Source organism: Wyeomyia smithii, chromosome 2, assembly GCF_029784165.1.
Source record: "Wyeomyia smithii strain HCP4-BCI-WySm-NY-G18 chromosome 2, ASM2978416v1, whole genome shotgun sequence".
NCBI classification, from domain to species: Eukaryota; Metazoa; Arthropoda; class Insecta; order Diptera; family Culicidae; genus Wyeomyia; species Wyeomyia smithii.
In genome coordinates, this window is record NC_073695.1 from 107,096,212 (window position 1) to 107,110,399 (window position 14,188).

Sequence of the window (14,188 nt, forward strand, 5' to 3'; positions counted from 1 at the left end):
GAGCTGCTTGCAATAAAGTATATTTATTTATATTTTTATATGGTCACATATGGTTTACATAATAATTGTTTAGCCTTTTAAGGCTCTGAATCTTTGTTCGGTATCGTTCAGGTGTTGTCTACCAAAATTTTGTTATTTAGAGTGATATATGAATCCAGCAATTATTATCAAGGTGTATTTTTTTCTGAAAATTAAAGAGTTCGTGTAAATCTATTTAAAAAAATAATTAGTTTGAATGGGAAAGGCTGGGTCTCACTGCTAGGTGAATAAATTTTGGTTTTTCCATAGTGACCTAGTAACAGAAACAGCGTCACCTCGAGAGCGATAACTTTAGTTAATAACATGTCATGTCATTTTGACAGCATTCTAGTTAAGGTAGGTACAATCCAGTTACTACAATTTACTGTTTCGTCTAATTAAGTTCTTTCAGTTTCATTCGAATTTGTTTCAATAGACTTTTATAAGAAAACCACATGTTTTAAAACTTATTTATATCACGAAAAAAAGGATGGTCGAAATCAAATTTGCGCCGAAAAAAGGTGTCTTGATCTTCAACTGCGATCAGATGCTACCTCTGTCTTAGAAGAATTTTGTATTACAGGATAGAGCACCCGCATGTTTTCTTATATCCTCGAACAGCCTAAGAAAACTGACACTGTTCGCAAAACTGAAATATCGATTCATCGACATTTTTCGATGATCTCTAAGGTGCCCCTGAAATATTTCGCGACGTAAACAGAATGCGGATTATCCAGGACACGGTGGATCCGAAATGACTCATTTATCAACAAAAAATCAGACTACAACTCACTACATGAAACAACAATAGTTTTAACAAGCTTCGTTTATAGGGAACTCTAATAAGCACATTAATCTTGATTAACGTTAACAGAAACTATAGCCAAACTGTCAAGACGACAGTATGTGTACATCTAAATGTCAATGGCCCTCTAGTGGCAAGCCACGCTCGTGCCAATGTTGCTCGAAGAACGGTAGAACAAATTGTGTCGTCATTATACCAGCAATAATATATGACCCTCAGCTCCCTTCGCGACCGATTCACATGAGGTGAATGTTCCTAATCTTAGAAAATGATCTTCTTAAGGGCGAGGAGTGGACAGGGACGTTGCAAATGGGGCCACGCGGTGTTTTATTCTTTCGCTCACTTCTCATAGATATGCTGCCGCGTTCATGTTCATTTTCTTTCATCCTGTGCTCTAGCTAACTAGCGAACCTATATATTAGAGAAATGACAAGACACTCACCGTTAAGGCAACTGTCAACATCAAAACGGGCGAGTTGTATCATTTTGCATTGCCGTTATCCGTTTTGATGTTGACAGTTGCCTTAACGGTGAGTGTCTTGTCATTTCTCTAATGTATAGGTTCGCTAAGCTAACGCTGGGTGGTAATAAATGCAACAACTGACAGAAGAAGATATGCTCATTTTTGAGTTTATTCGCTGAGAGTAATAAACTTGTTGAGATTGATCTGGAATTGAACTAGCATCAGTGTCTAGATAATGGGTATACAATTCAAACCTTTGATTACATCTGTTGAATCCAGCTTTAGAGAGTATGATTTTTGATCATCCCTACCCAGTTTCCTAGTTATAACGATCTCTTCTCAAGGGCGCATAAATAGCCGCACAACGCGGATCATTTAAAAAGCAACCGTTTAACTGCGGTTGAGACGAAACAGGTGCCCGCTAGCGCAAATTAACGGAGTGCGAAAGAATCTAGCGTACAAGTAGCTAACGCAAAACCTGGCATGATTTGAACGAAATTTGACTATTGTGACGGGTGATGTTTCCTTTTCGGACAGTGTTGACCTTACAGGCGCGACGCGAGAGAAATGAAATGAAAATTTGATAACGTTTAAAGCTGTAAACGAGAAGCTAATCTTGCTAATGAGCAGTGGTGGGCACCATTCCGCTAATTCGCTAATCACTAATTAGCAACGCTAAAATTCAGTTAGCGGTTTAGCGATTTCGCTAATTTTTGAGCTGGCTAGCGAAACTGTTAGCGTCGCTAAAATTTTGGCCTCCGAAACGCTAATCGCTAATTCGCCAAATTTTGTAGAGAAGCGACAATAGAAATATTAGGAAAAACTGTGAATTGCTGATGGCGTACGTAAATTGCTTTTTTTCCTGTGTGGACTTATCACTGCGACCAGAGCTTAGATCTATTGTGATATTGCCCAGGTGTTTTCTGTACTCCGCACTTCGTATTAGCAGTAACACTATTGAAGCAAGTGATACGCTTATCATTCATATCCGTGCTTTTGTGTAAATATTACCTTTCCGTTTCAAGCTCACTGCTCTACTATACCGAGCCTCTGTCCATCCTAACAATATCGCCTAGTTACAGTTCCCTGGAGAGAACTTTCATATGTTACTTACACCAGTTTTATTATAATAGGGACTTATTTTTATTAGGAGGAGAGTCAACAGGGGTACTTTAGAATCCAGATTGAAGGAAAGGTACGTGGTGAGGAGCCTGAGAATAAACCTATGCTTAAAATCCTTTGACAACCAAATGGCCTGATTCTACTAAGATTCGAACCCACGACCACCCGCTTACCAAAGCGAACTCTGCAACCTCGCGGCTACGGAGCTCCCCTAATCGTAAAATGCTTCGAAAGATGAACATACTTTACTGCGAAAAGTTACTTCTATCAGTCTTTTTACCCTGGAATGGAGTTCCAGCTATCGTACAAGCCCCATGAGCATTTTGAAGAACAAGCTCAAGGTCTAGATTGAATTTTCGGCACACCAAGAACTTGTGTAAATTGCAATGCGCTTGAAATTCAGACAACTTTGGTTCTACTTTTTCGATTCAGATAATAATTGAATTTTTATGAAAACATTCCTAAGAGTATCTTTCTTTAATGCAAGCTAAATAACTTTTGTCATTCTTGTTTTTACAAAATCAAGTATGCATACCGTTTCGTTAACCTCTTATTGTAAATAGCTTTAAAAAGTAATTGTTTTCGTTTGTTTTACCAAAAAAGATCAAAGTGGTCCAAATCTTACAAAACACAAGCAATAATATAGCGATATGACTATTTACATATTGAAAAGTTAGCGATTATCGATTAGCGAAAGTTCCGCTAATGTGGGTTTAGCGTTTAGCGTTTAGCGATTATCGAGCTAAAATTTCCGGTTAGCGCCACTGCTAATGAGACACACCGAATGATTGATAGCGAGGAATCATTACCGACGGCGATTGACTGTCGGATTTTTTTTCTTAAATTTCGAACAGCCGTTTATATATTTCCGGCAGGTCAGGCATGAGCTGTTTAGTGTGCCATGAAAAACCTATTAACAAAGTTTGGATTACGCTGCAAAATGATCATTTTTATAACGATTACTGCGAATTTGCAAAGCGGTAACCCGAAAACCGAAATTTATATTTTGATTTTTTTGGCAACGCAACTCTTCGAATGATGACGCACGATCTCGCAACTGAGTGAAATATATATATAATAACTAAGGCAGTAAGCCCCAAACTATTTACAAAATAATGTCAAGCCTGACAGCCTCATTCTTCGCTAGTGCCACGATTACGCTCGAATACGAAGATTTAATTTTAATTATGCGAACTCACAACAACGTGTTTCGTTTCCGTTGCTCTCGCGTGACAAATAATTATTGTACCTTTCCTTAAATAAAATTTGCCGTCACTTGTGTCACTTATATCTACTGGGTTGTATGTTCTGTAAGTAATGTACAGAACCAGTTATTTTCGGTTGGGAGTGCTCAGTTGGTTTCAATTCAAAATGAATAGATAGATGTAGGACTGGTAATTCAACACATCTCATATAAAACATATTATAAATTGAACCGAGACAAAAATTTAATATGGTTGAAAATCGTCCGGTTCTTTGCTTCTTACTGAACTGCATTTAATTGCTGCTGGGTCATTTACACACTGCGGTAAGTCTGGCAGGCACATTCATTCGCCGTCTGACGCTGAAAACTATACTATCGATCAAACTTGATGATGTTTTGTCTGCCGTAGTGTCTTCCGTACGGTACGGCACGAAAGCCGCGTGCCGCCGGCATCAAACCAACTAACTACTTAGCACACTAAATACCGCATGATAGTAGTCGTGGCGTGCGTGGGTGTGCAGTCTTTTCCTGCTCTCGGCTTAGTGTCATTGCTGAGCGCGTATGACCTGTCTGGTGAAAAATGTATCACTAGACTTCGTGACGACCTGCTTTTCTGTTTTGTGTGAAAATTGTTAAAATAATCATTAAATGATTGTAAATCGCGGGAAACTTGTTTACTATCGCAATTAAAGAAGAAGAAACATTTCTAATGTAATTAAAACTTCTCTTAAAAATTGTCCTTCAATCAAACGAAAATATCGAGAAATAAGACCAACTATCATTTTATTTTGTAAGCTTTACCTTTAAGATCTAATCATTAGGATATGGTAAGTTTTGTGTTTTTCGGTTTTACATGATCCATGGTCTTTTAAACGATCTGAAGGAGGTACTCTATTTGATTGAGATACACTGAACAAGGATAGAAAGGTGTGACTTGGACTTATAATTTATTTTCCTTATCCAGACGAAATCTCCGAGCCCGCAATCTCCGATGTCTTCGGAATGGTGTTCTAGTCATTTCAACTATTGGGAAGGTAATTTCCTCTAAGAATAATATCGATCACCCTCTAGTATTGTGTCCCGTTCCAAGCACGCCTCGATCAACCACACACCCTGCCTTGTGGAAGTTATTTTTGTAATTGAGAGCTTGTCTCGCTTACACTTTGTACACATTTCATATATTGATTTGTTAACAGATAAAATTCTTATCCTAATGACAATTACTTAGTTAACAACTAAACTAACGCAGAAAGTGCTCAAGCAACAACGCCTGTTTTTTTCACGGGACGCGTTTAAATCAAATACACCGTAGCAACTGTTGAAAACACGGCACATGCTGAGCACTGGTTCATGTAGAGCAGCGGTTCTCAACCGTTCTTTGTCCGCGTACCCCTTGGCGATATTTTACAAATCAAGTGCACCTCCTGGGTTTGGAATGTTCTCGCAGAGTGAGAGAGAGAGAGAGTAGTGGTAGATAATGCTGTGGTAGTCTAGTTTGTACAACAAATTAAGTAAAGGGTGTATCGTTTCAAATTTGCACACACTGATATTGCTCTAACTCTTGATAAATTGGGTAAAATCAAATGATATTTTGCGTACAAATAGTTTGATGTGTATTGTTTACATGCTGTCAGTTGATTTCATCAGGTACGTTTTCGAAATGTGCGTTTTCAAAAGAGCAGTACGTTCGCGAAAGAGTTTTGCATGAGTACTTTGAAAATCAACATCTGTCGCACCGTGACATCGGGAAAAAGCTAGGCATCGCGAATTCTACGGTGTCCATAAAACGTTTCAAAAAACGCCTGACTGTAGATCGGAAACCCACATCCGGACAGAAAAGCACTCAACTCCATGAAAACGATCACCAGCACGTGGTCACTGTCTTCAAATGCAAACCAAACGCCTCGGTCCGAGAGGTGGCGAAAAAGTTGTTCGAGTGCAGAGTTGTTAATACGATAAATTATCGTCGATAATCGTCATCGCCGATACCGATAACGTCTGCTGTAGTTATTGACGATCGTCATCGTCTTCAAACATTTACGTTATCGGCGATGACGATAGTCACCAGACATTATCAGCTCATTAGCGTCTTTTGCTATGTCAGAGCAAGTGCAGCAGTGGCTAAATTTCGGTTGCTAAAGCTGGCTTGAGAACCAACAAAATAACCGCACCGAGCGTTGCTATTTACTTTTGGAAAATAACAACTCACGGAAGTGAAAATTCTCAGGTAGCAACGAGTTCAAAGGTTTGGCAATGTAATAGCAATGATCTGGACCATTGCTATTGCTGCTTTGTTTGTGTTTCTATCCAAGACAGCAACCAATGTGAAATTCAATAGTGAATTCGTTTAGCAGACGTTATAGGTCCGATACCATCCAGTAGCTATCCTGCTTGGCAAGGACGCTAATATCTAAAGACGTTAACGTCATCGTCGATAATAATAACATACAGTATCGTCATCCGCGTGTACGATAGGTTATCGATTAACAATCTTGCACGAGAGTGCGTTTTTCGTGCAAAGGTCCAAATTACGAGCCACACTACGTTCGTTTCAGGTCCAGAAGTCCCCAAACCGAGACTAGTAGCAAAATACGTCCACGAAAAGTCGTGCGCGGAAGCTGTACGATCAGAATTTTACCAAGCCACACTGTTGCGTGATGGATGATGAGACGTATATCAAGGCAGACTTCAAGCAGATTTCTGGAGACCTGTACGTGACGGCTAAGAATAAGTTTGATGTTCCCGAGGACCTCAGGACGTAGAAGGTCTCGAAATTCACCAAGAAGTTTCTGAATTGGCAAGCCATTTGCACGTGCGGAAAACGAAGCACTCCGTGCGTCACCAATAGCAGTATGAATGGGCAAATGTATCTGAAAGAGTGCCTCAAGAAGCGGTTCCTTCTTTTCCGCAAGGCTCACGATGATCCAATGCTCTTCTGGCCGGATTTGGCATCCTACCACTACTCCAAGAAGGTGGTAGAGTGGTACAAGGCGAACGGAGTCGATTTTGTGCCGAGAGAGCTGAGCCCCCAGAGCACTTCGGAACTGGGCCCGATCGAGAAGTATTGGGCCATTACGAAGGGACACCTTCGTAAACGACCTGAAGTTGTGAAGAATTTCGAAGCAATTACATGGGTTGATACACTGAACACGGTCGATTCGGAAGTCTTGCAGAATCTTATGGCTAAGGTTAAGGCCAAAGAGAACTCGAATTTTAAGATTGAATTTCGTCTGTGCAGATTTGAAGTGAAACACCCTTTATTATAAAGAAAAATTGCTTTGTCTGCCATTACTGATTTTTTTTTCGTGTACCCCTTGAGAACTGCTGATGTAGAGCATAGTTAGATCTTGCAGGTTGAGTGATCAAAAACGTATGGGAAGGGAGATTTAGTCGTCTAGAGCATATATCAAGAAGGCCGAGTAATAAATGACAATTGATGTTTCCCTGAAGAAGGTCTCCAATGAAACACGCCTTGGCAAAAATCTGCCTTTCTTACAGTAGCTCTGAGTTGATGAGCTTACAACAACTTTCATAGCTTGGTAGGTATCGTGAGTCACGCCAAGGAAACTGTCTTAAGGGTAAGCGAACAAATTTGCGTTGCACGGCTTCAATCCTCACAATTGTGTCTTGAATCTTGATAGAAAGAACACCATACTATAGCGGAATATTCCAAAATAGGACGGACCAGGGATCAGGAGCGCTTGTATAGCGACTTACTATATCTACGACGGGTGGGGTCATCGAGTTGTTCAATTGTTGGCATTTCAAAATGTTCGTCAAATCAGCAAATACAAGGTGTTAGGAAACTCTAAGGGGCGATAGAGGACCCTATTTGACGAAAAAAATCTTTCTACGCATATGTCCAAAATTTACTTACAGCAGAGTTATTCACTTTTTCCAGTTTTCTGAATGCTTCTTATTCTCTTTAATTTTAAAGACATTATTGATTATGAAATTTTCTCAGCTTTCCAAAGAAACCAACAGAATTGGGCTAGCTATCATACTTCTTGTGCTAGAAAAACATTACCGAAAACTGAAACTCTGCAGAAGGTAAATTTTGGCCATATGCGTAGAAGGATTTTTTCATCAAATAGGGTCCTCTATCACCCCTTAAAAAATTTTAAGTGAGCTCCCTAACACCCTGTATATTGGTTTAATGCGTAGACTTTGTGATGATAAGGCACCTGAAAGGCATAAGCATACCTGGATGCACCTAAATGTGGTTGTTTGCTCTCAGTTCGATCATGTTCTGATCGATTGACGGCACTTTTCAGACGTTACAGACGTTACAGACGTAAGGTCGTTCAGAGGACCAAACGTTGACTCGGATTACTATCTCGTGGTATCCAAGATCCACGCCAAAATGCCCAGCGTATTGAAATCAAAGACAACGAGGAAGATAGGTTGAACATCCAGCGATTATCAACTGGAGGAGTGGCTGCTGAGTATTCACAGAAAGTTGATGAACGGATCGATGAGCAAATTGGAGGGGACCTGAATGAACAGTGTAGACATATCCACAGTACGATCAGCACCACAGCGTGAGAAGTGTTGGGTACAGCTGCGAAAAACACGTTCAATGAGTGGTTTGATGCTGAGTTCCAGCAAGCGACGGATGAGAAGTATCGGAGGACATATGTTGACTACAGCTATGACACGACAAAGCGGAGGGAGATATCGAGCAGCTGGAGCAGCTGAAAAGAGACTCCATCACCGGAAGAAACGTCAGCATTGGAAGTGTGTTTTTGTGGTGGCAGAGAACTGCTTCTCCAGACACTTAAAAAATTCGAGAATTCACCTTGCAGACTCGCCATCTGTTCATAGACTTCAGGGCAGTGTACAACTCAGTTAAGAGAAATAAGTTATAGCAGATAATACGCGAACATGGTTTTTCAAAAAACTAACTGATTCGTACCACCCTTGACGGTTCCACATTAAGCATTAGGGTAGTCGGTGAGATAACGGACGCTTTCCTGACGTTAGATGGTTTGAAGCAGAGTGTCGGGCTGTCGAGCCACATCGCATTGAAAGATTCTATACGGAGGCTTGGCGTGCAGAGAAGTGGCGGCTCCAAGGCGCTGTTTCACATGCTCCTAGGTTTTGCTACAAAAAAGCAAAAGCAAAGCCTTGGTGCTACATTTCGATTCGAAACTCGACCTTCTGTTTTTCATACACAGACTTCGCAGCCGATAACAACACCATTGGTATTAACCGTACAGCGGTGGCAGAGGCCTTTGGACCTCTCAAGACTGCGACTGCGAGAATTGGGCTTGTCATAAACCCTGCCAAAACGAAGTATAGGGATTCATTTAATGTAGTCGACGAATTAATTTACCTGGGTACATTGGGAACGTGCGGTTGGCCGTGAGATAAAGAGGTGGATAGCGGCCGCAAACAAGGCCTTCTACGGATTGCGTAACCAGCGTAACTAACCCGTGGGGCCTCAGCCTGCAAACCAGTTCAAAATAAGCACTGATTCTCCCGGTAGCCTTCTATGGTCATGAAACATGGACACTGAAAGAGGCTGATCGGCGAGTTTTTGTGTATAATTTTGCGTTTAATACTTGGTGGCTAGCTGAAAAATGCGGTTTGGCGCAGACGCATGAACTATGCAGTGTGTCGGACATACAATTCTGTGGATATAGTCATGTGGATAAAACACGGCAGGCAACAGTGGGCTGGGCATGTAGCTAGATTGCCGTAGGAGCGATCAGCAAAAATTATATGTAGCAGGAATCCCGAAGCCGTTGACTTCGAGGTAGACCCCGCGCTCGTTGGATGTGTGCTGTCGACGAGGATGCCCGATAACAGTCCAAGACCGAGTGATATGGCGACGTATTCTGGATTTGCACTGGATCGATAAACGGTCTGTCACTGCAAAAGAAGTAAAGTAAGTAGGTATTGCCTCATATGATTTTCAATACGTTTAGACTGTTAATGCTGTGTAACAAACAGTTTTTGAAAAACGTGTTGTATTTTTTAAGCAATAATACTCCAGGTATAAACGTCAGTGTTCAAAGGTATGCTCCTCCTTGGGATTTGAAATACTGTTGTATTTTTATATAAATCTTTAATGATACTGCCATGAAACGTTATAGAAAGCGTGACTTCAAAGCATGTTTTCTATATGAGGACTTAAACATATTTTGTGGCTCAGTCCAAAATTCATTTGGCGACAACCTAAGGAGCCATCCACATACCACGTGGACAGATTTTCAACGATTTTGACCCCCCCCTCCCCCTCTGTGGACAACTGCCCATATAAATTTAAAAAAAATTGTATGGACTGTGGACAATACACATACCCCTCCTCCCCCCAAAGCTGCCCACGTGGTATGTGGAAGGCCCCTAATCGCATTTTTCGTTTTCTTATTTGTAATGCATATAGTCCCAGAAGCTATGCGTTGTGCAGTGCATTCAGAGTCAAATTTATAACCCGGGATCAAAGATTTGCGGGGACAATCGAGAGCATGACTTTTTGTAATTAACACTTTTCACACCGAATCCACAAGAAAGTTCGTTCTAACTAAAAATTCATTCGCAAATACAAGTAAGATATATATAATCTTACGTGAAATATTAATATAAAAATCCACAAAAAAGTTCCGAACCCCGAAGGAAACACGGCACTTTCTCATTATCTGTTTTTGTGCGTGAATTTTAAAAGACATGGACAAGGAGAACTGTCATTTATACTTGAATTTATACTAACGAGATTTGAACATTTGACATCGAAGCCAGCTGCCAAAATGAACGAAAATAATGACAACGAAATCCAATGGGAAATATGTAGTTGCGGAAGAGGGAAAAGTTCGTCCGCATTAGACAGCAAATCCTCAGCAACGTCAAGCTCTAAAAGAAATTGGATCGAACAACACGGTATATTTTTCGAGTGTGGGATCACGTTTAATTCTGTGTGGTTTTGTAATATCTTTACAAATGCGCTATGATGATATAGTTGCCCCCTTAGCACTGTTCTCATGTATCTCTTCATTTATATTTGCGTTACTAAACTAAATTCACTATTATTGATAGCTGTCAATATAGTTTTTGAGCTGGTATGTTTTTTGAGAGGACAAAGGGTGAAACGTACTAAACTTACATTCGACGTGATGGGGTAAAACGTGCATGTCTTAATTGTTCATTTTTTCAATAGTAATGAGCCACAAAAGAAAAAAAAATCGCGATCAGTTAGTAAAATCAAAGACATCGTTGGAGCGAATAAAAATTTTGCCTGAATTACTATAGTTTTCATATGTTGATGACCTTTAATAGAAATTTTGTTACAACAAATGCGATATGCTCCCATAACTGATTTGTTTTGTTTAGCACTGAACTTGATTGGATTCACAAAAAAACACGTATGAAAGTCATGCTCTTACTATTGGTTGAAATTGGACCGAGTTTCTAAATAATAAATGTTTTTTATAAACGAAAGTATAAACACACAAATAAAGACATTCTATTTTATATTACATAAAACCTTGATAAGCAGGTGTGAAAACATTATCCGACATCCACCTTATGGCCTTATGACGGATAATTTATTCCATGAGCCCCCCGTTGCTTCATTGCTAGAAGCCCTTCGCGCGCATAAACTACTGCTGTCCAATCGTTTTGTACTCTGGCCCTCGGGCAACGTCAAAACATAGCCCATAGTTTTCCACATATTGCTACCCATTAAAGCACTATTAATTTCATTTAATGGAAAAGCAACGCTCCGTGCATAAAAATTGCCATAAATTAAAAGCACTCGGGCAGAAAAGCAGAACCGGAAATATACGCTATTAGTTATTAGCTGGCAAGAAACCGAAAAACGACAGCCCAACCACACGGAATGTGCCACACGCATCGGCCACGTAAACTGACATGTTGGCTCTGCCACTGTTGTTGGATGATGATGGCGCATTGACGACGGTTCTTCGAAGGGGAGGCGCAGAATTATCCGCCATTCGCTCGGTGGAGCAAGGGTTCGCGTGACCCGTAGTGAAACAAATTGGGTTGAGGATATGCCTGTGTCTTCTGTTTTCTACACTTTCGTCAGGAAAAAAATATATATTGCGTATTTATTCAGACCAGTTCAGCGTTCACGGGGGTGACGAAGCAGCGAACGGATAAGGGGAACATTGATTACCGAGCGTGGAGGCTTTGTTTTGCATTGAAGAAACAACACGCACTTTCGGTTGTGAAATCGAGAACACCCTATATGACCCATCACAAGTCTAACCCGAGATCCGCTTTCTGCACAAGCTTAGGCTCCGGAAGTGGTAGATCACCCTGATCGCTCGGGTCTGATGGAATGGAAAATAATTTATGAATGACATGACAGCGAAAGTTTTCCAGTTTCGCTTTTTTTTTTCTCTTGGCACGTAACTAGTACTCCGCTCCGTATGATTGATGAGCTCCCAGCTGGAAAGGTCGTCGAATGGCACGCCGTCCGTGACATGACGTATCTTTGCTTTTTGGTGTTTGAAGTCTGTTCTACATGCGACATCAAGACTAATTGTGTGCATCATCGTACGCGTACAGTGCGTAGTTTGGCTGATACGTGATTTGCAGCCTGCGAGTTTGAATAATTTATCGTTGTTCAAAAGCCAAATGCTATTTAATCTGGGTACGGCTCTATTCGACAGAGATCAGTGATGGACAGCTGTGCTATAAATATTATTGAAAATATTCACTTACCCAGTGTTTGGCTCAGCACGGTGCGACCGTCCTCTCCATGACAAGCATTTCGTGCGTCGAAGGGGTTCGTGAACTGGACGAATGCGTAACCTTTGTGCATGGAGATACCTGAAGGAAGAAAAGTAATTTTTTGTAGGTCAGTAGTTAGTTTCACACTTCTTTCTTCTATTCCAACATATATGTTACTAGTTTTTTTTTATTTACGAACATTGAATATTGATGTCTATCAGGTAGTTCAGTCTTTCAGATTTCATATCTGGTTATTTGATATTTTAAATAGTGGTGGCGAACCAGCCTGTGGCTGAAAGCCACCTTAATAAAGTAATAAAAAAAATATTTTAAATATAAAAAGAGGTCGTTCGGTGGAAACGAATCTCGTGAAATTCGTATCGCTTTGTATTAAGTATATTGGCTCTGAATCTCCAGTTGATACAGTGTATACAGATTTAAAGTTGCGTTTGATATGCTTAATCATTCCATTCTCTTAACCAAGTAAGAGAAGCTTGGCTGCACTGTGCGCTTCTGTAAATTGATAGAGTCGTATCTTGTGCATAGAAAATTGTTTGTACGTATTGGGAACTGTAATTGTGCTATATTTTTAAGTTGTTCAGGAGTACCGCAGAGCAGTAATCTTGGGCCACTGTTATTTTCCATCTTCATTGGTGATGCAGCACTGCTACACAATTCCGTAGAAAAAATGTTTTTTGCTGACGACTTAAAAATACTCTTGGTTGTCAGATGCCATGAATACTGTAAGGAGTTGCAAAACTCATTGAACCGGTTCAGTGACAAGTGCTCTTGAAACTGATTGTTATTGAGTATTGAAAAATGCTTTGTCATTAGCTACCATCGTACAAGAAATGCTTTGTCCTACGATTACGTGATGTCTGATATAAAACTAAAAAGAGTTAAACAAGTGGAAGATCTTGGAGTAATACTGGATAAAAAATTCTGTTTCAAGCCTCTAATCTCTGCTACTATTGACAAAGCAAATTGTCAACAGGGTTTTATATTTAGAATCGCTCGTGAATTTGTAGACCCACTCTGCTTTAAAGTGCTGTACTATGCAATTGTTCGTTCAACATTGGAATGTAGTGGGCCGAAATGCCACACTCTCAAATCTGCGGCTCCGTTCCCCGTATCTTCAAGCAAGTGGCTTAAGCGCCACCTCGAAGAGGACCACTTGCCTGTCTTGGCTTGCCCGGCCAGAAACTCCGCCTCAGGGCGGGTCAGGAGAATGAACTGGGGGAAACGAAAAAGCAGATGCACTAACCTAAGGTACTCCGTCTCGAACCCTAATACAATCCTCAAGTGAATTATACCGTAGAATTTCGCGACAATAATCCTAAAGCCTCAAAACACCGGACTCGTGATTCTCCTCACTGGACCAATTCTGAACAGTCAGATTGCTGCCCAGTTTAGCGAAACCAGAGTGCGGGGACTGTATTCCCAAGCAGTCCACTTGAAGTAACACCAATCAATACTAAATGAAACGAACGCGAGACGTGAGACACCTTAGACCACTTAAACCACATTCAACATTATTCTAAATAGGGAAACGCACTGTATTAATTTACATATCTATCTCAGTGCTGATAAAGGTCATTTTCCCCAGCAAAATTCTTCGAAAATTATAGCCAATCATTTTCAATTTTCACTTCCAATGATCGCAGCACTCTTTCAGATACACTAGATTTTCGTCCTAGTAACGTGCTGTTATACTCAGATGAAATAGATCGCGCGCACCGTTCACGGTTACGGAATAAAATTTGACGGCAAATCCAACCAAATGATCTTCACTTCAAAGCGAAAAAGAAAGAAAAACAGTCCACTCAACCAAAATGAACCTCACCGAAACACTTTTTCACTGACACTGACCGATGCCTTGACA

General features: G+C 40.6%; 1 protein-coding gene across 3 annotated transcripts in view; it reads right to left on the reverse strand.

Moving 5' to 3' along the window:
- The window catches only part of LOC129722064 (uncharacterized), a 217,907-nt gene that overhangs the window by 69,279 nt on the left and 134,440 nt on the right, over positions 1-14,188 (reverse strand). For all 3 annotated transcript variants that reach the window (XM_055675287.1, XM_055675286.1, XM_055675288.1), the window contains one exon: positions 12,298-12,405. In XM_055675287.1, coding sequence (XP_055531262.1) covers positions 12,298-12,405 — 108 coding nt within the window. The remainder of the gene's footprint in view (positions 1-12,297; positions 12,406-14,188) is intronic.